This window comes from Vanellus vanellus, assembly GCF_965231255.1.
Source record: "Vanellus vanellus genome assembly, chromosome: 1".
NCBI classification, from domain to species: Eukaryota; Metazoa; Chordata; class Aves; order Charadriiformes; family Charadriidae; genus Vanellus; species Vanellus vanellus.
In genome coordinates, this window is record NC_138905.1 from 128,822,068 (window position 1) to 128,849,288 (window position 27,221).

The 27,221-nt window shown below is 40.3% G+C and overlaps 1 protein-coding gene across 2 annotated transcripts in view; it reads left to right on the top strand.

Moving 5' to 3' along the window:
- Nucleotides 1–13,744: 13,744 nt before the first annotated feature.
- Nucleotides 13,745–27,221, top strand: part of DMD (dystrophin) — a gene marked incomplete at both ends in the record, with an annotated part of 1,177,430 nt that continues 1,163,953 nt past the window's right edge. For both annotated transcript variants that reach the window (XM_082480534.1, XM_082480533.1), the window contains one exon: nucleotides 13,745–13,787. In XM_082480534.1, coding sequence (XP_082336660.1) covers nucleotides 13,745–13,787 — 43 coding nt within the window. The remainder of the gene's footprint in view (nucleotides 13,788–27,221) is intronic.

Sequence of the window (27,221 nt, forward strand, 5' to 3'; positions counted from 1 at the left end):
AATTGAAAAGTATCCTTATTTTAATCCATGAATTCTCTGAAGTGAAGAACATTTTTTTGATTCCTTTCAAGATTTTGACATGACAAATGAAGGACTCCTCTGTCTTACATATCTCCCTAGTGTTAGTCTGTATCTTTTGTCCTGAATGTAAAGGTATGAACCCAGTATTCAAAATCAATTACAGTTTTGACAACACTGCATCATATAGTGATGACTATTTTGTTATGATTTACAGAATTGTTTCTTGTAAAACTGTGCAAAAGGTAAACAAATTTTGTAACATTTTTTCTAATAGACAGTTATCTCTTCTTGCTTGTGCTGTCATCAGTGGTTGTCACTTATTAATACATACACTTGCTGAACTTGAAACAGAAAAGTGTCTTATACCAAGAAAAAGAATCCAGAAAGTAAAAACCCCACAGAAGCCTTCTATTGATAGTTATAAAAATGACATACTGTGTTTTCCCTCTCACAACTGAAATGAAATACTGCCTCCACACTGAGACTTTGAATGCTGATCTTCGGCTGTGAGCATTTTCCCAGCTACATTATAAACCCATGAAAGCAGAATACATACTAAAAAAGGTGGAAAGCTCTTTAATTTTTTGTCACGCAAACATTGCTGTACTAAACCACGCAGCAGTATTAAATTCAGAGGTGGCTGTAACTACAAAAGATGAGAATAATACCAGTGATATAACCTGTGTTGCGCTATTCCCATCAAAGCTCACCAGCAGATTTTGCTTGAGAGGCACTGGGGCAGGAGAAATAAAGAAATGACTGCGTCCGTGGGGGTGAAAAGAGCTGGTGTGACATTGTCTGCAGAGTGTTGCTCGGAGCTTGAAGTGGAGCACAGCTAGGTGATGTGTCCAATCCCTTTTTCCTTTAAGAAACGATTGAGTGTCTGAGAGGGGTGTCCAAGGAGACCTGCTGTCTGCGCCGAGTTTCTGCAGGTGCCGGGGAGCAGGCTGGGGCGAAGGCTGAGCTCCCAGGGTAGCTCGCCAGCAGCCGGGTGACAAGAACTTCTGGTATCCGCAGTACGCAGTAGCAGAGTCTCATAGTTTAGCTACATGTAGTGTGAAGAGGTTCTTTTTTTTTGCTTGTTTTGAACCAGCCACCTGCTGATTTTCTTTCATTTTTCGTCTCTTTTGTGTCCAGCTCTTGTGCTAAGAGAGACACTGAAAAATTGTTCTCTGTTCATCTTCTCTAAAGACTCATGATTTAGTACACCTCAGTTATGTTCAGCTGCAGTCTCTCCTTTTCCAGGTAACTTAAGTTCATACAAAATGTCCCGCTGGGTCAGACCAATGGTGCCTCCAGCCCAGGATTATTTCTCCAGCAAATGGCAACAGGAGATGTTAGTCAGGGCACACGAGCCTGGTCACTTTCAGTCATTTTCTCATCTTGCCCCAACATTTGCAATTACTGTATCAAAAATGCTAAAGGTTACATTCTGGCCCTATTCCGTTTAGTGTCTCTTCATAGACCTGTTGTTCATGGTTTTATCTAAACCTATTTTAAACCAGCTGATAAACATCTGCCTCCGTAACCTCCTTGGACAGCAGGATCCAGAAACTGCTAGCCCACTAGCTGAAGAAATGCTTTCTTACTGTCTTTGAAACGAATCAAGCATCATATACCTGTAGTTGTTGTGTTGCAAGATTTGGTCAATAAACTTCTTTGTGCAGCTTATTCACCCCCTTAATGCTTTTCAAGCCTCCGTCCTACCTGTCCTATCTCCTCTGAGCCTTCTCCTCTACAAGCTGAAGCATCCCGGCTCTTTCAGTCTCTGCTCGTAAGGCAGCAGCTCCGGCCCTTTGATTGTTTCCAGTCGCTCTTTTCTAACTCCGCTGCATCCTCCTGGGGACCAGAACTGCACGCAGCCCTTCAGGTATGGGCGCACCACAGGCTTCTGTAGCAGCAAGGCAAACCCCTCTGATTTGCTCCCAGCACACGTGGGGTGCCCAGCATTGGGTCAGCTCTTTTTGTCCACTCTGCGCATTGAAATGATGATTTTGGAGAGCTATCAGCGATGAAGCCAGGATCTCTTCCTGGACTTGTACCTGCCTATTTGGTCCTCGGACCCTCTCAGGCATGGTTTAGATGATAAGGTCCTCGATATGTAGTTTTATGTAATGCTGTGCTCCTTGCTTGGTTGTGTGCATCCCCTGGGCATCTCTTCCCCCTTGTCCAGGTTCAGAGGACCTAACTTCCACGCTCATTCAAGCTCCCGTCACCTTACCTTGAAGACTCTTCTTGAGTCATTCTTTATGTAGGAGCCATTTCTCCCTAGCTTTCAATTATTTCTGTTGTCCTTACTTTTCCTGCTATATCGTTTTAGTGATAGGGGAAGTCGAACAGCCCACAGTATTCAAAGTATGAACATCTGAAGACTTTAAATAATACCATAATGATATTTTGTATGGTGCTCTCTATTTCTGTCATAGTAATGGCCAGCATTTGATTTGCTTTTTGACAGCTTCTAAGATCGAGTTGATATTTTCATAGACCTTTTATAACTCCAAGATCTCTTTCCTGAGTGGTAATAACTAGTTCAGAGCCCGTGCTGAGTACGTAAAGTTGAGATTTCTTTTTCTCCACATATTCTCGGTATTGAATTTCATCTGTCTTTTTTATCGCCTAGTTGACACCCTAAGACTCTTCTGCATCTCTCTGCAGCCAACTTCCATTTTTATTTCCCTGAATACCTTAGGACTATTAGGAAACTGGAAAGTTGCCTCCTTTTTTTAGATCCATGTAATGATATAAATGTACTTTATAAGTTGACCAGCCCTGGCACTGATCTCTGTGAAACTTGCCTGGTGACATATGCATTTGAGAACGCTGAATGCTTTTGTCATTTTCTTCCCTTTTGTCTTTTAATGATTTGTTTGTTTGTGAGAGAAAGTGGATCTCTTATCCCATGATGTCTTTATTTTGTTAAGGTCTTTAATGAGGAACAGTATTGAAAATGTTTTAAATTGTATAAATTAGGTTTCTCTTGACTTTGTGCTCAATGACTCCTTCAAAAAACCCTACCAGATACGTGAAGTGTGGTTGCGCTCTGTAAAATCCATTTCCCCACTGCTTCATATCTGTGTCTGTTAATTCTATTCTTATTATATTTTTTGAAAATTAGACAGATACCATGATCAGACATACTGGGTTTTAGTTCCAGAAGAGTTTTAGTTTTTTTGAATGGGCTTTGCATTGGCACCTTTCATCCAGCTGATGTTGAAACAGCTTTACATAGTAGCTCAAGTACTTATTGTGGGTTTTGATGTATTTTGTACTTGAAATATGTAGCATCATAAAACCATTTCAAGTCTGTTTGTATGTTTTTGGATTAAAAAATATTTCTTTCAGTTGTATTGGTAGCCTTGGTAGGCTTTGATACATATATATTCTGGTCAAGGATATCCTTATGAGAAGAACAATATGGGTATATTTGTTAAACTGGGAAAAAAGTTACTGGAATGATTGCAGAGTGACAGAGTACTTTTATGTGATTTTGTTTGTTTGTTTTTAAAAAGAAAAAAAAAAGAAGTCATTACTTGTGCAGCACTGGTAGGGAATAAATCAGGTGTTTAAACACAGGCCATTTAAAATGTTTGACAGTGGCTGGAACTACTGAGTTGGGCTGGTGGTCCTCACCCAGGGTCTGTGGAAGACCTGTGCATTTCAGGAGAAGCAAGTATAGGCCAGGCAAATTACCATGAAACACCTAAAATAGTATTAGATAAATTAAGTTCAGGCATCTGTAGGTCTCATAAAAAGTCTACAGAGTTTTTAACCAGAACTTAGCTCTCCAAATCCCTGTGCTGCTGTTGTCCACGATATGGGACATGTTGCTCTGTCTTCCATGGATTGATTAATTTTAGAGAATTTTAAATTTATCCCACTTTCTCCAATGTTAATATACCAACTAGTTTTTCTTACATAACATGCGTAATCCATGATTTATTGCATAAAAATAGTTTGAGGTGCATTTTGCTCATATGAAAGTAGGCGCTTGGGCTATAAGCAAGAGGATCTATAAAAGAAAAGACTGCCAAAAATTTCTGTTTTCCATATTAGGAATAAAGCTACTCCAGTTCTGATCTAAATTACATTTTTATACTTACATGAAATGTTTTTGGAGGAAGAAGCTGTTTACACACAGCACACAATCCCTTTGGAGCTTTGTCAACCCTCAGGTCTAATCACATAAGCATTTGTATATATATTGCATAAGCAACCAATATGCTCAAAAAAACCCACAACCAACCCGTATTTTAAGGTGCAGTGATGTAATTAAATGTATTAAAACAATTAAGATTTGAGATAATTCTTTAGAGTTTTTTTAGGTTTTAAAACTCCTTAGTTTGACCTCCTCCATGTCATTATAATAATTAGGTGACATTTGATTGATGTTGCTTGTCGTTAATGATTAAAAAAATAATTGTTTACTAAATTTTCCCATTGCCTGTTCTTCTTCTGTCTTACAGAACATCACTGAATTCAGTGAATTTTACTCATGTCATTGCAATCAGAGTGTACATCTTTACTGGAATAATTTAGTAAGATAAAAATCATCAGGCAGAAAGAAGGTGCACTATATAACTTTGTCTGTTTTCTTTCCGATGTTCAGTTCAGATTCACGGGTAGTATCAGTTGGCATAGGTTCACTGCAACTAGACAAATTAGTGAGTAACTGGCTGTACTGATTTCCCAGTCTTCTAAAAGGTGCATGCCTTCAAGTGGTATGTAGATGTGTCTCCAGAAAAGCTACGCGAATATTAACATAATTTATGCAGTGATAATGACTCTTACAAATTTCGGTAAGTCTGTAGGTCTTTTGAAGTCCTGAACCCATCATTTTGATCTCCTTTCCTGTACTCTGACTACTAATTTATTAGCCACGGAGCTATTTTGAAAATCCTGAAAAACGCACAAGCCACTCTGTACTTATGTCTGAAATAAGTTACCTCTTTAAGATTTATTTTTTTAGTGAGAGTTTGCCATTGTGTTGTTTTGCTGAATAGGATGGGTAACTTGCCTCCAAAACCTAATAAATTTGCAGGAAAAGTAAATTTTTCATTTTCTTCTCTACTAGATGGGAGAAAATTATCCATGCTTTCCACTTAAAGGTCAAGCACTACCTAAACTACTTCACAAAGCCTGTTATTTAACCAAAGCCCTTTGGTAATTCATCAGGAACTGACTATTGCATATTTTGGGTGATAAGACGATGGACTTTCCTACTTTACGGAAAACATTACAGATAGATAGATAGATATGACAGTCTTTTGAAAGGACACACAGTACCTGCTGTTGCTAAAATGGAAATGAAGTGCACCTCTTGTATGTAGCAGTAGATATAAAGATGAAATGATAGGAAGGAGGAAGGGCTTTAAATGCAGAAAAAAAGACAACTTTTTTTCAGGTTTTGAATTAGGGTTTTTTTCCTGATATGTTTGAGTTACTAATTAAACACTGCACTAAGAAAATATACTAGTAGATCTTTAGTGTTACTGTTCTAAGCATATTAAAATATTATGAGTAGTCTGCATATTAAATGTGTAATCTCCTTAATCTTATAATGCTGTGGATCCTATGTATTTGAATTTACCTGAGATTGGACTAATTTCTTTTGGGCCTAATGGATAATTTGTTTTTTAGACATGTGCTTCTAACCCCGGCAGAATACAAGAGAGAAAAACATCAGTATGATTAAATTTAGGAAGGAATTTCCCAGTTGAACCAGACTCTGTCATGGGACAATAATATTGAGCACTTTTTCAAAAATTATTCATAGTTCTACAGAGTCAATTATCTCTTTTTAGTGGAAGAAATTTCCTAGTGATACTATTAGTAAGAATTTATAGGCAGTTGCTTGTAAGGCAGTCTCATCCTGGCTTTGCGCCCTCCTGCTCAGCATCAGCCAGTTTGGCAAGGAATTGGTTTGCAGCACCAGTGGTATCCACTGTGTCTTTTGCTTTAAGTACAATTTCCTTTGGGTTTATTTTCTGTGGGTTTATTTTTACATTCCCTTAACACATTTTTGTGTTTAGTGTCCTGTTTTTTAATCGTAGTTCACTTGCAGTAACATCATTTTGCAATCATCTTGACATTTGTAATGTCAGCTCTGCAGACTTGCATTAACCTCATTTTGCCATCATCTTGATGTACGAACCTGCATATAGACCCGCACAGAAACAATTTAACATTCATCCTAGTGTGTGCAGTAATGTCTCATTAGACTTGAACTAACAGAATTTTGTCATCATAATTTGCTGTCATAATAACCCAGTCTTCACAGATTTAATGTGACAGTCTTTTGCCACTGTAACTAAGGCTTTGAGCAATTGTCATCCAAGGGGACTTAAGGTGAAATCAATGTAATTAAAACATAGACCCTTAATAGTCCTATACTTTAAGCAGTTTGTCACATATCGTAATAATTAATCATGTTAGTGTTTAGCACTTGTTTAGCTGTAGGTGTTCATTTTCTACGTGGGAAAGAAAGAAACAGAAGTTGAACGATGAGTGACTGGCAGAACTGTTAACAGAATTTAGGTCTCCAGGTTGTCAGTGTACTCCTCTGTCCAGTGGGATGCTCTCCTTTCACAGCACAAGTAATTTTGTTTATGAGATGAATACAAACTTGAACCGTATGTGACAGGTCGTATTATATAACTAATCTTTAATTCTTGTTTCAGAGTTACAGAAATAAAGAGGTGAGAGGGATTGGATTTCTTCTACTGCAAGGGTTGAGATCGAATACACTTTGTTACCCTTGAAAGAATTTGTTACACTTTTCCTTACAAGCTTCCACTTACAAGACTAGATGGTCTCCAAAGGTCCCTTCCAACCCCTACCACCCTGTGATTCTGCGGTAATAGAGCATTGTCATGCTTAGGTGCTGAAAGGCAGCAGCTATGTACTCCTTTGCCTTTCCTTTCCATGCTAAACACGCGATGTGCCCTCAGTCTTTCTTCACGAAGAAAACTGGCTGTTTCGATATTTGTGATGCTAAGTGCTCTCCAATTTGTCTGTGGCTTTCATAAAGCGTGGTGTCAAAACTGGACACAGCTGAAACGTTGACTAGAGCAGAGTAAAGCTAAGGGAGTACGTGATGGGATGACTGGGATACTGCGTAGGCGGCTGGCGCTTAAGTTGTGTTTCCCTGAAGAAATCTGTGTTTATGTTAGCAGCTAATACATTTGCTATGCAAAATGACCTTGAATTGTCTTTGGCAGAGCTGATGCAGCTTGCCTGCAGACCTAGGTGAATTCTCCGTCTCGTACGTATGGATTGTTGACTCTGATTCACAATTACCCCTTAGTTCCTTATTGATATTCTTTGCAATCAGCTTGGCATTTTTCCTGTGCTCCTTACATATTGTATTTGCTTTTGTTTTTTAAATACCTGCTTCTCTTCTAGGCTACATTTGTTTTTGTTTGCAGTTGTTTGTTTTTCACCAGAGGAACTTCTTTTCATCCTAATGACATGTAGGCACCTAGACAGTGTTTTCAAACATCTTCCAATTGTCATTCCCATTTCTCTGTTTAACTTCTTTCTCCTTACTGAGGAGTGTTTATAATTGCTTTCAACTTTGTGAAATTGGGGCCTCTTAAAAGATGTATTGATGTGCACATGCATACGTTACCATCACCAGCACTTGCTTGTGCACACATTCAGTCTCTTGGTGACGTACATGCATGTGAATGTGCATGTGTGCATAAAAATTGCTTAGTGTTTCAGTATTTACATGTGATGCAAGTAATCAAGTCATTACTACTTAGATTTGAGCAACTTCTCATTGTGGAGCCTGGGATCAGTTCCCCTGGAATGTCGATGATGACACTGAACACAGACTTCCCCTGGATGAGTCGCAATGGCTTTCAGAAATGGGTCAATTTGAGATGTGTTTTGGACCCACCCCGATAACATAACTGCACCAGAGGGATTTCTGTTGAGCTGGGGGACCTCACGTGATGTGCTGTGTCTCACTTCTGGCCTGTGTGCCCAGATTTTCTTCCTGTGGACGTCGAGAAGATGGGGAGAAGAGGGCCAGTCTGAGCTTCGCCTTTCATGGTCTGGACGCACAACCAAGAGTGGGCCAACAAAAGAGAAAGCCAGACCCATGTACCCTCTTCTCCCCCCAGCCCCCTTACCCCAAGGGCACTTTGGGGCAGGAGCCCGTTTTAGATACTCGGATCCTCCCCGGAGGTTACGTGGGATCCTTATGGTGATTGGACTGAGTTACACGCCTAAATCTAGAGAAAGAAATATTAGTTAATAAGATGTTCTCTCTTCTGGTCATCTGAGCCTCTCTGGAGAGATTAAGACCAGATATTTTATAGGCATAAATGAGTAATTCTAATTCCTCGTTATTACTTGGACTCCCACCATGTATATATCAGTAATTAAAATCTTCTTCCTCTTCTCTTCTTTGTACTCTTAATATTAGTTTTTATATAATTTGCTATCCTTTCTTACACTTGCCTTTTGATGGCTCAGTATATCTTCTGAGTAGTCTGGTCCAACTGACTCCAGTTAAGATTGATTTCGTTCCTGCTGAGGTGAAAGTTTCTGAAACTTGGAGGATTGACAGGGTTTGCGAATAAAGATCTGCAAAGCATGCCCATTATGCATATGGGAAATGGAGGCAGCAAATACTGCTCCGCTACATCTGCTTGGGACCTCGCCCCAAAGAGAGTTAAAGGTAAAAAGGACTGGTTGTTCTTTAGCTGAAGCTTTCCAAAACGGATAGTAATTACCGCTTGTTTTCTGTTACTTGTTATGTTGAACTAGTGAGAAATGAGCCCAGCCCTTCTTTGTGTTAGATGCTCTCCAAAAAAAGAGTAACCCTCATTCCGCAGCGACTACAGCACGAAGCTGATAGCTTGCTTGGGGAGAGCACAAACACAGTAATGAACTAATATGCTACTTCATATACTAGAGCGTGTTTTGAAACAGAAATGTTGCATGATATAGAAACACACTGAACGGAAACTGGACGTTTTTTTAACAGCCCCTTGCATGTGAGAGGGATTTGGCTTAATCATTATATTGACAGCTAATTTTCTGACTCTAAACTTATATCTTCCGCTCTGGAATCCAAAACCTACTACTTTCTTCAGAAATTAGAGCAAGTAATTTTTTGTGTGTGTGTGTGTCTGTTACTTTCTGGTCTGTAGATCACATAAGCATACAGAGAAAATAATCCAAACAAAACAAACCCTTGCAACCTGTACTAAAAACCTCTATAATGTATTCCTTTTTGAAGTAAAAATAGGCTAAGAAACAAATGAAAGAAGTTCTTCAGTGGCTCACATTGGAAAGATTTTCTTTCTTCTTTTTTTTTTTTTCTTTTTCTTTCTTGCTGATTTCACAGGAAAATCAAAAGCTGTCTGTTTACTTCTGTTGTGATAAAGCTGTCGAAGATTTGTTTTTCCTCTGTTGCTGACATGCAAGTGGTTTGGTTTGGTTTGTTTTTTTTTTTTTTCATAACAGGAAATGAATAATAAAAAGACTCAGAGCCAATATACCACCAGGGCAAAACCCCACGCTGCGCAGCAGTGCTTAAAAGATTCCCACCCCAGTTCTCCCTTCACATCAGTCCTGTAGTCCCTAGAGCTCAGCACTTCTTCCCACACAGATAGATGTGATAGATTTGCAAATACTGGCGAGAGCACAGAGACATCTTGTTATAAGCCTAATGGTTGAACTGAGCAACAGGATTGGATTGCCTGCCTTTTTTTTTTTTTTAGGTCAGCGTTGGCAGGGAGATCAAAACAGGGTGGAATAAAGGTTGAAATGTTTTCTGAAATTATAATCGCAATATCATCTGTCTTAAGTTTATGCTATAAGCACTCTGCCTGATGTTGAGTTGTATTGGCAAACAACACGTGCCACTGGGATGTTTAAAAAGTCATAAGAGGTTTGTAAATCAGTTCTGCGCAGCATCCTACCTATTTGTTATTTCCTTGTTTTATCTGTTAATGGGAAAGGAGATGCTGTCTGTGATACACGATATAAATGGCAATATGGTGTGCTTTCTTTTCTTGGGGGTTTGTTTCGTGCTTGCTTCACAGCAAATTACAGTGAGATGGAAGATTAGTTACTCTGTGGAGGTTGTGAACATGATGTTCTCATTTGATTTATTTATGTTGAATTGGGGACCTCTCCTCCCATATAAATTATTCTGGCTGCTGTAATATTTTTTTTCCTATGTCGAAACCATACTTTTCCAATTGTGTCTTTTTTTTTTTTTTTTTTTTTTTTTTTCCCCTGACAGAGAAGTCCTGAACTTCATTGTAGCCCTTTAATATGATACAGGAGAGGAAGAGTTAGAGATCTGAGAACTTGGTTCCCATGTGCAGACTAAGCTTTGACCATTATCTTCAAGTCCGAACCTCCCTCTGGTTTAGCTTCCTGAGACAATAAACTTGGCTGCCAAATTTGGATGTTGAAATCCATGTCTTTTCTAAGGTCACACTGACGTATGCTGAACCCAATCTCCTCAATGGTCCCTGAACAGGCGGTTTATTGTAGGGCCTTGTTTTCAGATTGCTACTGGCCTCTTCGGCATTTTCTCCAACTCTGCATTACTGTCACGCTCATACCAGTAGAAAGGAGATATTTTCAACTTTATCAATACTTGGGCTTTGAAAGGAATTCTCGAGCAGGAAAATAAATGGCCTCTGTGTAAAGTGTTTTTTAATGGGTGGCTGAAAATCACCCTTAACCGTTATTGTGAGGAAGACAATTTTCTTCCGCTTAACCCATTACTGATCGTGAAAGAGGAAGGCAACATCAAAGTAGAGCTGCCAGCAATAATTTTTAAAAAAATATCTATACATTTTTAACAGTCTAAATTTTCTACGTTTTTCAACCTCTCTGTGACTTTGAAGCTTGCTCCTTTCCCCTCACCTGGCACAGGCGCTGTAGTCTCAGAGCACCGAGCAGCGCCGCTGCGGGTCAGAGCCCGCTACTTGCAGCGTCCAGAAGGAAGAGTGAGGCGGGTGGCCTCTGCCTACCGGTACATTCATTACTCGACATAGGTCTACTAGAGGCTTTGACTCGCTTTCTGTTGCTGAAGAGAGCCAGAGCTTTTAAATGCTGGTTCAGACAAAAAAAAAATAAATCAAAAAACCAAAAAACAACCCTATAAACAAGCAAAGTTGGTGTGTCAAAATGATAAACCTATTCCAGGTAATACATGCAATAAAGATGTACACCATGCCGTCCAGTAGGGACTGACAGCTGCGTTTAAAACCTCTTTTCAGTAGAGTTAATGTTTGTCTGTGTTAACCAATTACAGCATTCATAGCTGCTGAAAATAGTATTCCATTTTTAAGAGCCTATCAATTTTCTTTACACCCCCTCTAACCAAAAACAACAAAAAAACCCTGTAAACATCCAAAACCAACCTAAAAACACAGTAGATTTGAACACTTACTTTTGTTATTTCTCTATGTGGCCCCGCAAATCTTGACTCTTTTCCCATTGACTGGAGGAATTTCAATAGGAGGAAGGGAAAATGTTTCTAGGCTGAAGGTTTCTGCGCTCCTGTGAATAGACTGGGGGCTCTCCTGGGACGTAGGGGTTTTGAACACCCCCAGCAAGGGAGGGGAAGCAAATCTTGTTTTCCTGCATCTGGAGGATTGTTTAATTTGAAAGCCATTGTAAATATTACCACCAGACATTTCTTTGAGCCCTGTTTTAGAAGAAAGTATTGGGTAGCATTGCATTTCTTGCAGAGCCTGATCTGGGTATTCTCCGATGGTCACAAAGACATTGTCAGAGAGGATGAATAAACCACATGAATGTGGTGGATTATGACTGGAGTTGGGTATAAAACAGACAGCAGTGCTCTGTCAAGATGATGGCTCTCTGGTCCTATTCAGAAACAGAGATTTAGGTACCTGGAAAGTTTTGAAGAGAAACTTTAAGTCACCTTGAAATGAATAGAAGCCAGGAGGGTCGCAGTTCTAGCTTTAGAAACCTGCCTTCGAGATAACTTTACCTTGTAGTCCGTAAGTACATTACTGGGCCTCAGTTCTTGACAGCATCTGCTATCAAGGGTGACCTTAAATATTTTAAAACAGAACTTTTGCACAATAAGCAGTTCCTTTCCTGAGTTTGCTCAGTCTCCTTCTCCCTCAAATAATCAAAATGCTGCTGCTGTCACAGCGTGCTCTGCTCTGCTTCAGATTATTTTCTACATCAGTTCATGACTTGCAGTTCCTGTGGGCTGCAAATTAATCCTTAGGAGTCTGTTGGCGTGTACTGTACATCCAGGTTCTCCGGGGTATTAATTTGACTATCGGTGTAGAAAATGCTAGTGGCTGTAAGGGTATATTATGAACTTCATTTTTTTTTTGTGTGTGTGTGTTTATTTTTCTGTATAATCCAGGAATTTACTTATAAACTTGTAATCACCATGACTAGGCACTTTAACTTTTAAAACTGAAGAATAACATTTTTCAGTTTTTTAGGGACAGATTTTAAAAAAAAGAAAGGAATGAACGACGTAAGAGTGTTTTTTCAAATGACTTTTCAAATCGAGCCATGAGTTAATAACGTGATCCTTTATGGTCTGTGTGTAAAGGCCATAGATACTGTACAAAGCAGACACTGTAGAAATCAGCCTTATAAAAATCTGGGCTTGGGTGGAGGATGCCATAGTCCTGCTTTCCCTTCCCTTGTAAACTAAGGAGGCCTGGGACCGAATGCAGGGGGAGGGCGCGAGTCCAGGCTTGGGACCAGCAGCTTCGGGGATTTGGGAGTGAAGGGATGTTCCCGCTGTTAGCAAGAGGCAGTGGCAGGCAGGTTGTGTACTGTCCTGCCTCTGCTTCTTCTGCCGGGTGTTTCTGAGCTGTGTATAGCGGCAGCACCACGTGCTTTTGTTGGGAGTGGAAAGGTCACTTGTAAGTCAATAGCTTTTTTTTTTTTTTTTTTTTTTTTTAAAGCAGCTATTGCTGCTTTATCACAACCTGTGTTTGTATTTATACACACAGTTGGGTGACGGCACTGTTTTGGGGTTTGTTTATTTTTGCCGCTGGTTAGGAGAGAGCTTGCGATCCCAAAAGTCTAGGCTGGGAGAGAAGGGCGGAATACAGGAGGGTTATCACTCCTTTCCCAAAGGAGGGAAAAAGGGAGGATCCTATCTGGGGATGAGCTGGGGGTCATTTGCTGGGGAGGGGGAAAATCTGTTTCGTAGGTCTCTCAGGGGAACTGCACAAAGGGAGAAGTAAATATCTTCCCCCTGCTCTGTAGCGCTAAATGTTCCTTGGAAAGACGTAACGCATAATTTAAATCCATTGCACATGCCACCCTGGAAGCAGAGCCTTATATGTCGAGAGCATGGGCTGTCCTATTATGGGAAATCAACTTTGTTTTGAGGGAAGCACAGAGCATTGCTTCTGCGCAGGTCCTGGAATTTGAAACATTTAGGGGCCTCCAAAGAGCACTGGCATTAGTTACCATGCCGGCTGGGTGGAAGTGAGGATCCCTGCCTCTCCCCGCCGGGGACGCAGACCCTGCCGGCAGCCGGCCCCAGCGCTCCATCCCACCGGGGTGCTTTCGGCGCTCTCCTCCGCAGAGCTGCTGGGGCTTGTGCGGGGACACATCTGTCGTTACGCAGGGACAAGCCTAATTCGGCAAAAGCTACTGGAGCAGCAAAGTTGGAATATACTTTGCCAAGAAATATTTGCTGCTGTTCTCCTTTTCCTCTTTTTTGTGGAGGGATTTCATGTCTGCTCACATGCTTTGGTATGAGGAAGTGGAAGATGATTGTAAGTATGAACAGACTGACATAATTTATCACAATATTCACTTTGACAGAGCAGCGTAGTGCTACGCAGCCCACTAACAGCATGCATTTTTAAATGTTTACTTTCCAAGTCTAAAGAAGGAGAGCGCTAGGGGGTAAAAATAAAGAGAATTTTTTTGCCTCTGTTAGAGGGGTAATATCCTGTATGTTACATAGTGCTCCAGTGCTCCAAAACCAGTACCCAGCTCTCCTTTGAATAAAAAGAATCAATTTCTTCCTGAGGTTCACCCCTTATTAAAGCATGGGGTTAAAAAAGAAAGAATTGAGAAGACAGACCAATACCATTTGAAAAAAAAAATGTGTCATTCTTCTAATAATCTGGCAAGACATCAAAGGATTAATCAGTTGCTTAGAACTTTAATGACATATGCAGTTTCACTGCCTAATATTAACTTACAGAGTAAGAGAGCTCTTCTCTGGCCACTGAAGTGTTTGGTAACAACCGAATGAAGGGGTGTCAGTTTTGCTCAAAGTGAGCAGCAGCTGAGCTCTCCCATGCGCTTCCCAGAAAAGAACAGGCATGTTTTCCAGACTTGCGCTTGTTTGCTAGTTTAAAGCTATCCTTTCCGTGCAACAAGAAGAAAAACAGAGGATGCCAAGAGTAAGAAACTCAAGAGAGCCAAGAATGAAAGAATGACAGAGTGTTTAAAAATCCATCTACCATGCTCCCAGATGATCTTTCTTCTTCCTCCCCCACCCAGGCTCCCAAAACAAATTGTGCTGGGAAAAAAAAAAAAAAAGTGTCAGTATTGTTCAGACTTAATCTATGGTCCCCGCCCCCTGTTTTATAATCTATTTTGACTCTTTCAGCTTAGTCCTGTGTATATATAATAATAGAATTCCTAGTTTTGTCTATTTTTTCAGATCATAAAAGCCATGGGAATACATATACAGTGCCATTTTCCCCCATAAGATATAATGGACTGTATGGTCACTGACTTCTGATTAAGCTTCCTGAAAATAATGTTAGATTTTGTTATGTTTTACAAGAAAGAAGATCGAAACAGAAAAGTTCAGGGTGCAGTTGTGGTCTTATGCCACAGTTTGCTTTCCCTTTTTTCAAAAAGAACTCAAATTGTGTTCTCTTGTGCAGTAAATGAGACTAAAAGAGTTATTAATTTTCCGGACAGTTTCGTACCGCTAGGAAAGGTCCCTAGGAAAGGTCCTGTCACCGCAGTGACAGGACCCTTTACTTATTGGACATAATCTGACAGTTCAAGAAGGGATAGAATAATGAGTAATCATCATCACATATTAAACAATTAGGAGACAGATTGCTTCCCTTCTGAAAATATGGGGATGCGGTTGGGAAGAAGAAATGTCATGGATTTCTCTTAAGGGGTTTTACTCCTGCTTGGCAAGAGGAAGATGGTCTTCTCAAGAGCAATCTATATAGTGCCCAACCTTTTCCACCAGTACTCTTTGGAAAGGAATACGGAGGATTTGTTGTCTTCATTTTTCTAAATACTCCCTTTTCAAGGGAGTCACAACATCAGCCCAGACTGCTTGTCCTCAGCCCCGAGGAGGAGATGGTGCTGCAAGGGAAGCCGGGCAGGTGCTTGCTAACTAAGGGGGAAAAGATCTTCGCTGCTTAGCTCAGAAGTTATAATTGCACTCTGAAGATGTAGTAGGTGAGAGAGAGAAAAAAAAGATAGCTGCGTTAGAGCTTTTGAAAAATATGAATAGAAAACCAGAGTTGCATCTAGCAGATGAATAGTATTCATGACAAGAGCCATTAAATCACTTGCTAAATTATGTCACGTAACTGTGTTCATATCTAAAATGAAAGGGAGCTACCCTAGCGCTTCTTGGGAATTATTTAGCTGAATTGATTTCCTCACCTGTATCCTCACTCTTTTAAAGGGCATGGCATTTTTTCTCGATACGCTTTTGTATAATATTGTTAAGGTTTTTTATAGTTGTATTTCAATAAAAAAAGGAAAAAGCCGTATCTGCAGTTTGTGACAAAATGTGTCCAAAATAACGCTCTCAAATTTATCCCCAGCCTTCATTCAGGACACGTCACTTCTCCTACTTGTTGCCTGTGCTTGCTTTGCGTCTTTCTCTATATTGGATGAAAAGTTTTTGCTCTTAGAGGTGACAGCAGTTGCTTGCACCTCTGCATTGTTTTTTAAATCCATCCTTTCTCTTTAAGTCCCCTCTCCAACCCTTCATCCATCTCTACATTCACCTCTTCCCTTTGCTCTTCTGCTCTCTCCCATGCCATGGCAGTAAAGGCAGGTTTTCTGTTCCCTGCTTTCACTTCTGCTGAGAATGACCTTTGTGAAAACATGAAGGTATTTATTCACCTCTGGGAGCTTTACTTTCTTTCCTGAGCTATTCAGTGTTTATTTCTGCCTGAGTTAGACTGGAAACTCCTTGGGGCAGCGACTCTCTCTTCCTAGATTTCTGCAGAGTCTTTGACAATGACACCTAAATAATAAAGAGGCAGGGAAATGAGATATCATAAATTTCATTTTGTTTTAATTAAGATGAGATTACTGTGAACTTTATCTCAGAAGCCACCCTCCCTAGGGTATTCAATATGATATGCTGTATTTCTTCTTCTAGCAGATATAATCCTTTTTCTGTGTCCTTAGTCTGACATGGAACCAAATTCTGCTTGCAGCTGCACACAGGCATCCTCTTTCTCTGCTTGGATTTGCACAAAGTAGCGACTAAAAATAGAATTAATCATCAAACTAGAGCCACTGCAGAAAAGAAGCTAATCCTGCCTGAAATTTGGTGGCCACAAGGGGTCTCTTACCAGTTATCATGGTTTTACTGTAGCGGAGGTCCATGTACGTTCATGCTTTAGCTCAGGTCAGAAATGCGTTTCTGAAGCGAATTTCCAGATGTCCTTACTCATTTCCGTGTATTGGTGCGCATCCCAGAGGACATGCCCAGCATCCCTTTGGGAGGACACTGAACTCGGAGATGCTCTCTGTGTTTGGCTGGTGGGCCCAAACTCGCAGTGGGTGTGCGGGGCACCAGGGTCACACGGAAGCTCTTCTGAAACGAGCTTGGTGGTGCTCACACACCTTGGGGGGAACACTGGGTTGGCAGCACCAGCCCCTTCACGTGACAAAATTGCTCCTGTTGGTCTGTGTGGTTTGCTGTGGCCTAAGACAACTCAGTGAGGTAGGAGAAGGATAGCAGCAAATTTCTTTGGATCTTGGATGTGAAGAAAGACCATCTCATAAAGTCACTCCCCAGCCAGTGCAGGAGGTTTCTTCGTCCTGTCCGTTGCTATCTAGTGTCTGCTCCCTTGCCCCTGGTCCTGAAGCTCCCCATGGGCATGGCAGCTGGCCGTGGCTCTTTACAGGCCGCTTATTGAGCAGGGGACTGCATTCAAGGAACAGTAGTCTGGCAGCATGTTACGTACAAAACTGGTGATCCCATGAAAATTAACCCACTCACTTTTAAATTTTTTTTTTTCAAAGGAAGAGATTCAATTATGTTACTAGTGGAATACGGTTACTGGTCAGATAGAGTTATTTATAACTGAAAAGGTACAATATTTGTAGAAAAAGGTTAACCCTTGACTAATACTGTGAAATTATTTGAGCCTCAGAATTGTCCAAGGAGTTAAGCATTTTTAGATGATCGCCAGAGGGGACAGGATTAAACTCATATTTTTGTCATGGATTGCCGTTAGACAAAATCACATTGAACGGGATTGTGAACCAAGCAGCCTTGATTTGAAAAGGCTGACTTGTTGATTTTCACAGTACATTTTCAATTAAATGTTACCCCAAAGCTTAATTATCATTTAGGAGGATAACCATTGTACTGTGTTATAGCTAACTGCTGGAAAAAGACTCCTCGATAAATTTAGCGGAACTTTATAGCCTCACGTTGCTGTCGAGGAGGATGCACTTGCGATAATACCGTATCGCTGTCAGGGGAAGCAGAGCAGCACCGGGAATTTTAAATAATTGTGCCTTATCAAAGACTGAGCTTTGTGGAAAGCAGAAGTAATGGTTAGCAGAGTGTGGCTTTGCAGAACGGCTTGCCAGCTGGGCTGGGCCAGGGAACACGCTCCTTCATCTTCCCAGAAAAACACATGTGGAGCAAAGGAGTTGTTTGTTTGGGTTTGGAGTACTCGCTGCAGAGACCCGGCACTTCCCTTCGAGGTTACTTGCCACACGTGCAACAAATCGGAACATTTTTAAAGATGTGTTTTGAAGGACAGATAGGCTTGATTTTAAGAAAGTCATCATCTTTCTTGCTTCTGGTCGCAAGTTCCATTGTAATCTTTGGGCTATTATTTAGAGCATGGGGCTGATAATGCGTGGAAGGTTTCCTGGTCCTTTCTCTCTTCAATATGTATTTTCTAAATAATCCGTATCTATGTGATTAATTTTTTTATCAGTTGCATACAGTCTAAAGGTGAAATATAGTTTGTAAGTATTGCAAGCATATGTAGAATAAATAAATAGTATTATGCGAGTAAAAGCATATGGTCTTGTAATTTTGAATGCGTTCATAAAAGATAATAATTAAGATGGGACAATAATACTTAATTTCTTTTTTAAAACGTTTTTAAAGGATTATCATCCTAAACAGATTAAAATTAGCATAATTCTAGTCATAAAAAAATTACAGTAGTAAAAGTTTCCTCATGGAAAACATTAGAGAAGTGTGTTAGTCCTCAGGGTGGTTTTGTTTGCTGCAGTATTTTTCTATGAAGTATTCTAATGGTTTGGGGATTCCTTTTAAAAAAAAAAGCTTAAAACTCTTCAGTGTGTAGAGATGACCTAAATGTGGGGACACAGAATATCATATATTTCTTACCTTACCTTTGCTATAAGATTTTGGAAGATCCCTGGGGACCTAGAGGGTATATGAGCACCACAGAACGAGAGAGAAGAGAGACAGCTACAGTCAGGCTGATCAAACCCTTTGTGCCTGTTTCTTTTAACCACTTTATTCCTCTGGCTGTCAGTAAACTCCGAGAAAGCTGTGGGTCTCGCCCTCCGAAAGTTTCCCAGTTAAAAGAGCAAAACCAGTATTCGATATTCTTAATGTAAACCTAGGAAGAAAACGGGCAAAAATTTACTTGTAATGTGTACTGGACTAGATACGTGGCATTGTTCCGCTAGACGTCCTTATAACCTGCATTTCTTATAAAGTGTGGAAGTCGTTATCACTCGTGAAAAATCGGTTACACTGACTGCAGGAGCACGCCCGTGAGCGCGGAATGCCGGCAGAGGAGCTTCCCTGACTGCCGCACCGGTGCTTGCCATGTGCTAAAATTGGCGGCCGCCCACGTGGCTGAGCGTCGGCACTCATGCACGCTGGTTTTTAAGGGAAATTTTAAGGGAAATCATCCAGGCTTTTAATTTTGTGTAGCGCGGGGAATTGAAGGAATTTAAAGGGTGATTGGAATTTGACATTTCTGCCTTTTTATTCTGAAAGATACTTTGATTAAAGTGTTGGAAGGCTCAGCTAATGGAGGCGTTGCTGCTATTTCAGATATACAGGGTATGAGATTTGAAGGCAAGCCAAATCACAATGAGACGGAATAATGATGTCCTTGGTTTATTTTTCATTCGGTACAGTCAGGTTTTGATTGGATTCTGAGCGAGGCAACAGTTTTCTCTCCCAGAAAGCAGTGCCAGTCCTTGGAGGCTTGCAGCCTCTTATCAAAGCAGAAGCGTTTTCTTCTGAAGGTCACGGACTTGGAGTGGCAGGAGAGGGCGAGAAAAACCAAAGGGCCGGGGGGAAGGGAAAGAGGAAAGAAATAAAAATTTCCTTATTGGTCCTAACCAGGTACAAGCTTCTTATAAGAAATATTTCTGCAGCAAGACCTATTACTACTTTGACCCAGCTAGCACTCTGATGACGGCGTATGTATCAAAAGATATGTGGAGAACTCTGAGGTCTCTGTCCATCTGTCCTCCCTCCCAACCCTCTTCCTGCTCTTGTCACACACAAATACTACAATAGCTCCTTTCACCTTCTTCTTCCATTCCTTTTTTTTTTTTTTTTAACATATTTTCAAGAAAAAGACTGCCCATAAATTATTTCTCTCTGAACAAAGCTCAGAGCTTCCCAGCTGTTGCTGAGGTGGTGGAAAATTAATGCAGGCACTGTATTTTCTAAAAGGATAATAATATTATATAGTTAGCATTACTGGAGGTAAAGAGCACTTTGTGAAGTTCCTGGATCATGGATGCTGTAAAAAAGCAGATAGGAGCCCCGCAAAATATTCTGATGTAAATGGCTGATGCTGAAGATGGGAAGAACTGAGAAGGTTTGTGCCCATGTCTTCAAGACGGGGAAAAATGCTGTTAGCCGTAAAGCTGTCCTGTGGCATTCTTGGGCTTGGAAACTATGAACCAGCTCCCAGGCCCTTCCTGGCTGTCTAACCCATCCCGAAGCTGATCACCTTATAAGAAAGGAAAACATGAGGAAGGCTGTTTGGGGTATGGGGGGAGCAAGAGGGACGGGGGCACTCCTTGCTGCTGAGAGACCGAAGTGGGACTACCTTGGAGGCAACGATCCTGCCCAGCTTAAAAGGGGCTCATTAAAACTGCCCGTCAAACCAAAGGGGAAAAGGAAACTCAGAAGGTACCAGCCTGTGATGGACAGATGGTGAATTTGTGGACATGATGCGTACAGCCTTACTAATTCGAACACACTTGGTTTATTCTTTCTTTTTTGTTGTTGTTGCTTTCAGTGAAGGTTGTTAGCAGCCCAGAATGAATTAATACTTTGCACTAGATTTCAGGAGGACAAAAATATTTCTTTTATTCATTTGACTTTATTTACTGTCAACCTCCTCTTATCATGTGATTTAGTACATATTTTATGCTTATACCCTGCCCCACCCTTCCAAGCCCTGCTAACGATGCTGAAAATAGAAATCACTATATTTTTACACTAAATTCTAAGGCCACATTTATAAATGCTTGGTCAACTGATGGTTACTCACTCTCTAAACATGCAGAAGTTCCAGATTAAAGTGTTTGCTCTGCTTATATTCTGTTTACAGAGGAGAAAGTTTCAGTTGCAACGGATGTTGAATGGAAACCAAAGGTGAAGCCAAGTAACTTTTCACAAAAAGGAATTCTTGTTTTCTCGCCAACGTGAGAACAATTCCTTTTATAGTAGTCTGTAAAGGACAAGCATGTTATAGGGTTGATTCTGTCCCTTCTGTTCTTCCTAATAATTAAATGAATCAGTTCTGAAAGCTCTAACAAGGGCAAGGAGACAAACTTAAAACTGTGAAATAAATGGTGAATTTCAGGAGCAGTTATCTAACGGTAAGATGTATAACAGTTAATGGAAAAAAAAAAAAAAAGCTTTATAAGCATACAAAATCATCCAAATCTGAATTTTATTTTTTTTTCCTGTCATTGTTTAAAGTTCCACGATACCTGCATACAGGATAGCTCAGTGATACTAGTGTAGATTTAAAAGATGTTGCTTAAAGCACTCCCTCTGTCTTTCTAGAGAACATATATGTTGAATTTGCACTTAATTGTATCAAATTCCTCTATTAAGAGCAAAAGATATCCCTAGTGAAGTGGTATTTCTGACCTGATTACCTGATTGATGTAAAGCTTTAGAGAATGTAAGTTAGGGCACATTTTTGCCTTGAGAAAGGAAATCTATTAGATTATGTTCTCCATCTCTATTTCCTGTTCAAAACAAGGCATGTCTATTCAGAATCAATTCCAAAATTACTGCTATTTTTAGCTCAGTTACTAACTAAATAGTGTTTTTCAACTGGTACAGCTAAAAACCATAATTGGAAACATTTTATGTTTTGAAACAAACTGAATGACGGTGAATGTTCACCGTTTCAGCTTGTAAGGACAAGCCTATTTTTCTTAGGGAATAGCGGCTGAATTGTGGAGCCCAAACTCTTTCTACTGATACTGTTGTCAGCTCTCTTATTTTCTCTTTAGTCCTGTTGCCGCTTTCCCTTTTCTCTGAGTCATGCACATCCATTGCTGCACTGTTTTAGCTACTTTAAATAAGCCCTTTCCTCTTCCAAGAAGGCTTGCTAATTTTTGCGTATTATCTTAAGCCGATTTAACAGTCGTTTTGCCAAGTCTTCCCAGATGCCGCTACTGCTGAATTGATTCATTTTGCTCTTGACGTGTTGCAGGCAAATGTGAAGCAAAGTTTACTTGACCAGTAATGCTTCCCTTAACTGAGAGGAGGACGTTCAAACGAGGACTTGTTCCAAATGTGGCCAGAGTTTTTTCCCTAAATCTACCTACTGTAGACACAAAAGTTTATTGCTTCTAATCTGGGAAATTCTTATCTAGAAAATGAAAAATGTCTTAGCCCTAAATAGTAACCAAGGAACCCATTTTTTTCCTGTTGTAATAAGTCAGTCTGTAGAGGTTTTTGTTTTTTTTTTTTTTTTTTTGACGACTATAAGCTCCTAAGAATTGTTGTGTCTGTCTTGGAGTGCTTCCAGAAACTGTTGCTCAGCCTATAAACTGATGAAATTTCACAGACTCACAGACCAGCTGAGGCTGGAAGGCACCTCTGGAGATCATCTACTCTAATTCCATGGTCAGAACAGGGTCAGGGAGAGCAGGTTGCTCAGGGCAATATTGACTTGGGTTTTAAATATCTCCAAGGATGGAGACTCCACAGCCTCTCTGGGTAGCCTATTCCAGGATCTGACCATCTTCGCAGTAATTTCTTTTCTTTACGTCTCTGTGGAATTTCCTGTATTTCAATTTATGCCCATCATTTCTCATCCTGTCAGTGGACACCAAATAGAAGGGCCTGGCTCTGTCTTCTCTGCTCCCCCCACTGAATATTTATAGTTATTGATAAGATTCCCCTGAGCCTTCCCAGCTTCCAGCTGAGCAGTCCCAGCTCTCTCACCCTCTCCTCATCTGAAAGGTGGTCCAGTCTTTTAATCATTTTTGTAACCCTTTGATGGCCTTGATCCAGTATGTCCATGCCTCTCTCATACTGGGGAGCCCAGCACTGGACTCAGCACTCCAGCTTTTTCTGACCAGGGTGAGCAGAGAGGAAGGATCACCTCCCTTGACCCACTGGTGACACTCTGCCTAATGCAGCCCAGGATACCATTGACTTTCTCTGCCACAAGGGCACGCTGCTGGCTCATGACCAACTTGGTGTCCACCAGGACCTTTTTTGCAAAGCTGCTTTCCAGCTGGTAGGTCCCCAGCACATATTGGTTCATGGGGTGCTTCTCCCCTGCATGCAGAACACTTGTTGAACTGCATGAGGCGCCTGACAGATCTCCAGCTGGGCTTTGTACAACTAGTCCCAACCTTTTGGCCCAGCAGATCAGCTAGTTTTGAGTACAACTCACTGCCCACTTACTTAGTCCGTACGTTTTTTTGTGAGAATGTTACGGGAGACAGTGTTGAAAGCCTTGCTAAAGTCAGGATAAACAACATGCACTGCTCTCCTCCCAGTCACTGAGCCAGTCACAGTATCACAGTATCACAGTATCACAGTATCACAGTATGCTAGGGATTGGAAGGGACCTCAAAAGATCATCTAGTCCAATCCCCCTGTCAGAGCAGGAACACCTAGATGAGGTTGCACAGGAAGGCGCCCAGGCGAGTTTTGAATGTCTCCAGAGAAGGAGACTCCATAACCTCCCTGGGCAGCCTGTTCCAGTGCTCTGTCACCCTCACTGAGAAGAAGTTTCTTCTCAAATTTAAGTGGAACCTCTTGTGTTCCAGCTTGAATCCATTACCCCTTGTCCTATCATTGGTTGCTCTTCAGAGTCACCTCTTTGTGAAAGGCAGTCAGGTTGGTCAGGCATGATTTACCCTTTGTAAACCCACGCTGACTACCCCCAGTCACCTTCTTGTCCTTCGTATGTTGGGAAATGGTTTCAAGGATGATTTGCAGGTTTCTAAGAGGATTTGCTTCATCCCATTCCCAGGTTATCCAGATACTCCTCCTTGCCCTTCTTGAAAATGAGTGCCATTTGCTTTCTTCCCAGTCCTCAGGAACCTCCCGCAATCACAAAGAACTTTCTTGAGTAATCAATAGTCACCTTGCAGTGCTTTTGTTTGCCAGCAGTCTTTCTGACTGGTGTGGAGAGTGACCGGAAAGAGACATTTGAGGTCTCTCATCTCTCAATGCCAGTTTTTTGCATGGCATGCCCACAAACATCAAAACTGTCCATGTTTGCCTGTGTGCCTGTATTACAAACTAGCTGCAAATCAATTTAGAGTTAGTCTGTAAGGATGTATTCACTTGAATTCTCTAGCTTCTCTGAACATCTTTTTACTGTAACTGCAACCCCATCTGATGAAATTATTTTAGTGTAGAATGTCCATTATTTGTTCCAAGTCTGCCCAAGTTCAAAGTCCATTAAATACAGAATACCAAACCTGCAGTAGTATCAGTACATTTTTTAACAGGTGTTTAAAAATTAGAAATTAGCCAAGTGTCTTAGGTGGGTATTGTAAATTACTTAATCCATACTCTGTAAAAGCATGGCTATTATTTTGAAGGCTCATTGGCAATTTACTCTGAGTGCAAAAATGCAAAAAAAGCCTGCAAGACTGTCAGTTTAAATAGGTATAAGCATGTTGAGATTTTAGTTCTGATATCTTTAGTTAAAAAAAGAAATCCAAGTAAGCTATTTAAAATGTTTCTTGCCTTCCAAATGAAGGTTTTTATCCAGTGTAAAATCAGTGTATCTCTCTCATAGAAGAAGTGTGGTTAACTTTGCGACTTTAATCCTTTAGATGTAGATTAATTTTGTTTGTTGCATCTTTCTCTTGATCTGTCTTATCTTTTGGTGATTTTTGTTATCATATTCTGTTATGATGATAATTTCAATATATTTCCTGATTATTTTAGAGTAACACCAAACAAAAAAAAAAGACATAATAAGAAATGTTAATATTTTTCCAGACCATAGTTCTTTATGCCACCTAGTTATAAGCCCTATTTTTAAATGTGTTTTCACTTGTTAAAGTGCAGCAAAGAAAGAATTAGCTGCTTCTTAAACTGTTAAATAGCATATCCTGCCATTATATGAATTTGTAGCACAACTAAATGCTGTCTGCCTGATAACGGGATCTTCTCAAGTCAGTTTATTTGGCATTATTTTACTTGGAATTTTTTGAAATTTAGCGTAAGATGTTTGAAGTGAGATATTTGAAATGTTGACTTATAATCAGAAGTCATTCAGTCCCATTTTAGTGGGAAGAGCTCCCAGTTGGGAACCTATTGGAAACCTGAAAACTCTTGTTTTGGAAACTTGTAAGATGTACTTCAGTGTAACAGCTTTTCATTACGAGAGAGAATATTTTTGAGCCAGAAAGAAAACGTACCATGTGTGTCACAGCTTTCAGGATTCCTTAAGTTAATCCCACTTCTTTGAAAGTTATATTCTATTTCAGTTTTACAGCATATGAATTTGCATTCTCTCTATTTTATTTGTAATCCTATAATGTAATCCTTTTTATTCTAATTTGCATCCTCTGTAGCCTATTTCTTGGTCTACAGCCTATATCCATAGCTGTGGCTATTCATGGGAAGTTGCTTTTGGAAATCCACTATTTCTTTCTCATGCAGAAACAGCACAACCCTCTGCAATTGCCCGAGGCCTTTTCCTGATAAACACGAGATATCTTTTTTTTTTTTTTTTTTTTTTTTCCTATAATGATATAGTTCTGTATTTTCTATGTGGTAAAAGTCCCTGGACTTTTTCATTTTCAATTTTTTGGTGAGAATACGTTCCTGGGGTCATGTTGTACCTGACTTCAGAACATGCTAAGAGCTTTCAACGTACTCCCTATTCCATATAATTTACAGCATGCAGTTTGAAATAAAAATGAATGTGTCAACAGTTTGCTTTGTAGATATGTAACACAGTCAATGGGTCTACAAGCATTAACTGAATTTTAATCGCCAATATGCTCTGCAAAATTCTGAGGCCCAGATGGGATTGTGAATTTATAATCATTGTAAGCAAAAGCCTGGTTATTTTTCAGTCGATGAACTTGAATACTGAAATTAGGTTGGCAGAAGAGACCAAGAACGTATTTTCTGTATGAAGAGAGAAGCTGTCATTGCTGCGGCGAGGGCTGAACTCATAGCTGGAAACAATCAAAGACGTTAGAAAGAGGAGAGCCCTAAAAGTGAGTTTAGGAAGCTTCAAGCACCTTATATGATGGTAGTGACAGTTATTAGCTATTACAGCAGTTGTCAAAAGATCTAATTATTCTGAAACGCGTCACAGAGTCCTTGATAACACGATAGACAAGATAACGAAAAGAAAATATTTTAATAATTCCAGCACTAACTCATTAACAAGATGCATATTGGCTCCTGCACCCACGTACCAGTTAGAGACAGCCTTTCTAAAAGGGCATGTACAAAGGAAAAAAGGCAAATAACCGCAAGTTGGTTTATACTAGTATACGGTTGACTCCACTGTAATTCAAAAGCATTCGTAATCTAACTCTCACATAATCTACGTTGAATGAATGTATAAATCGTTATAATTATTATTGATATAGTATAACAACTGAAAGTACTATTTGTCGGAAATTGTGTGCACACTTCAATTAAGCTATAATATAAATGCAATTTAAAATGTAACTGCAGATTAAGTGTAACACTCAAGCCTGACTTCATGCAGAGAAACCCTCTTATGGGGCCCGAACTATTAACAATATCATTATCATTTTTAACAGACAAAAATGTCAGTGCTGTAAGCGAGTCAGAATTGCACCAGAAAAATCAATGAATCCCCTGTTTTGGGGATTAAAGCATTTAGTACCCTAGGTTTCTTTATACACAGAGCCTTACTTCAACAAGATTTCTCGATGGAGATGGGGTTGCTGACAGGACAGGAGGTAGCTGGCAATGAAGGCTAAACACTAGCGGGCCAACTACATGCACCTGGGCCTTCACTTTGTGTGGTCATTTATTCATGCGTTCACATCTTCCCACTCTTACAATAAAAGAAACATGTTTATATATTTACAAAAGAGTAACAATTAGTGTTGTAAATTGTACGATTACTTTTGTTTTGATGATGCAAATATTATAGTAAACGGTGGGTGCCTGAAGAGTAGGGGGCTTTTGGAGACAGTAGGAATTGATGGAAAAGCGGAAATGGGAATGCTGTATGAAACCACACAGGGATGTGGGGCAGGCGGAGAGAAGCAATCAGCCAGTACACAGCTGGAGGGGATTCGAGGAAGGATCTGGGATGCATGGCAGCCACTGAGCTGTGCCGTCATAATGCACGCCTGCAAGGAGCTGGCACGAGAATGTATGGTGGAGAAAACCCTAAAGAAAGATGAGTAGGAATAGCAGATATGGGGCGTTATTTTAACAGTCTTTACTTCTAATCTGCATATTTGTGTCACTGCGTCTTCTCACACTGGTTGGTAGGTAGGTAGGTTTGCAA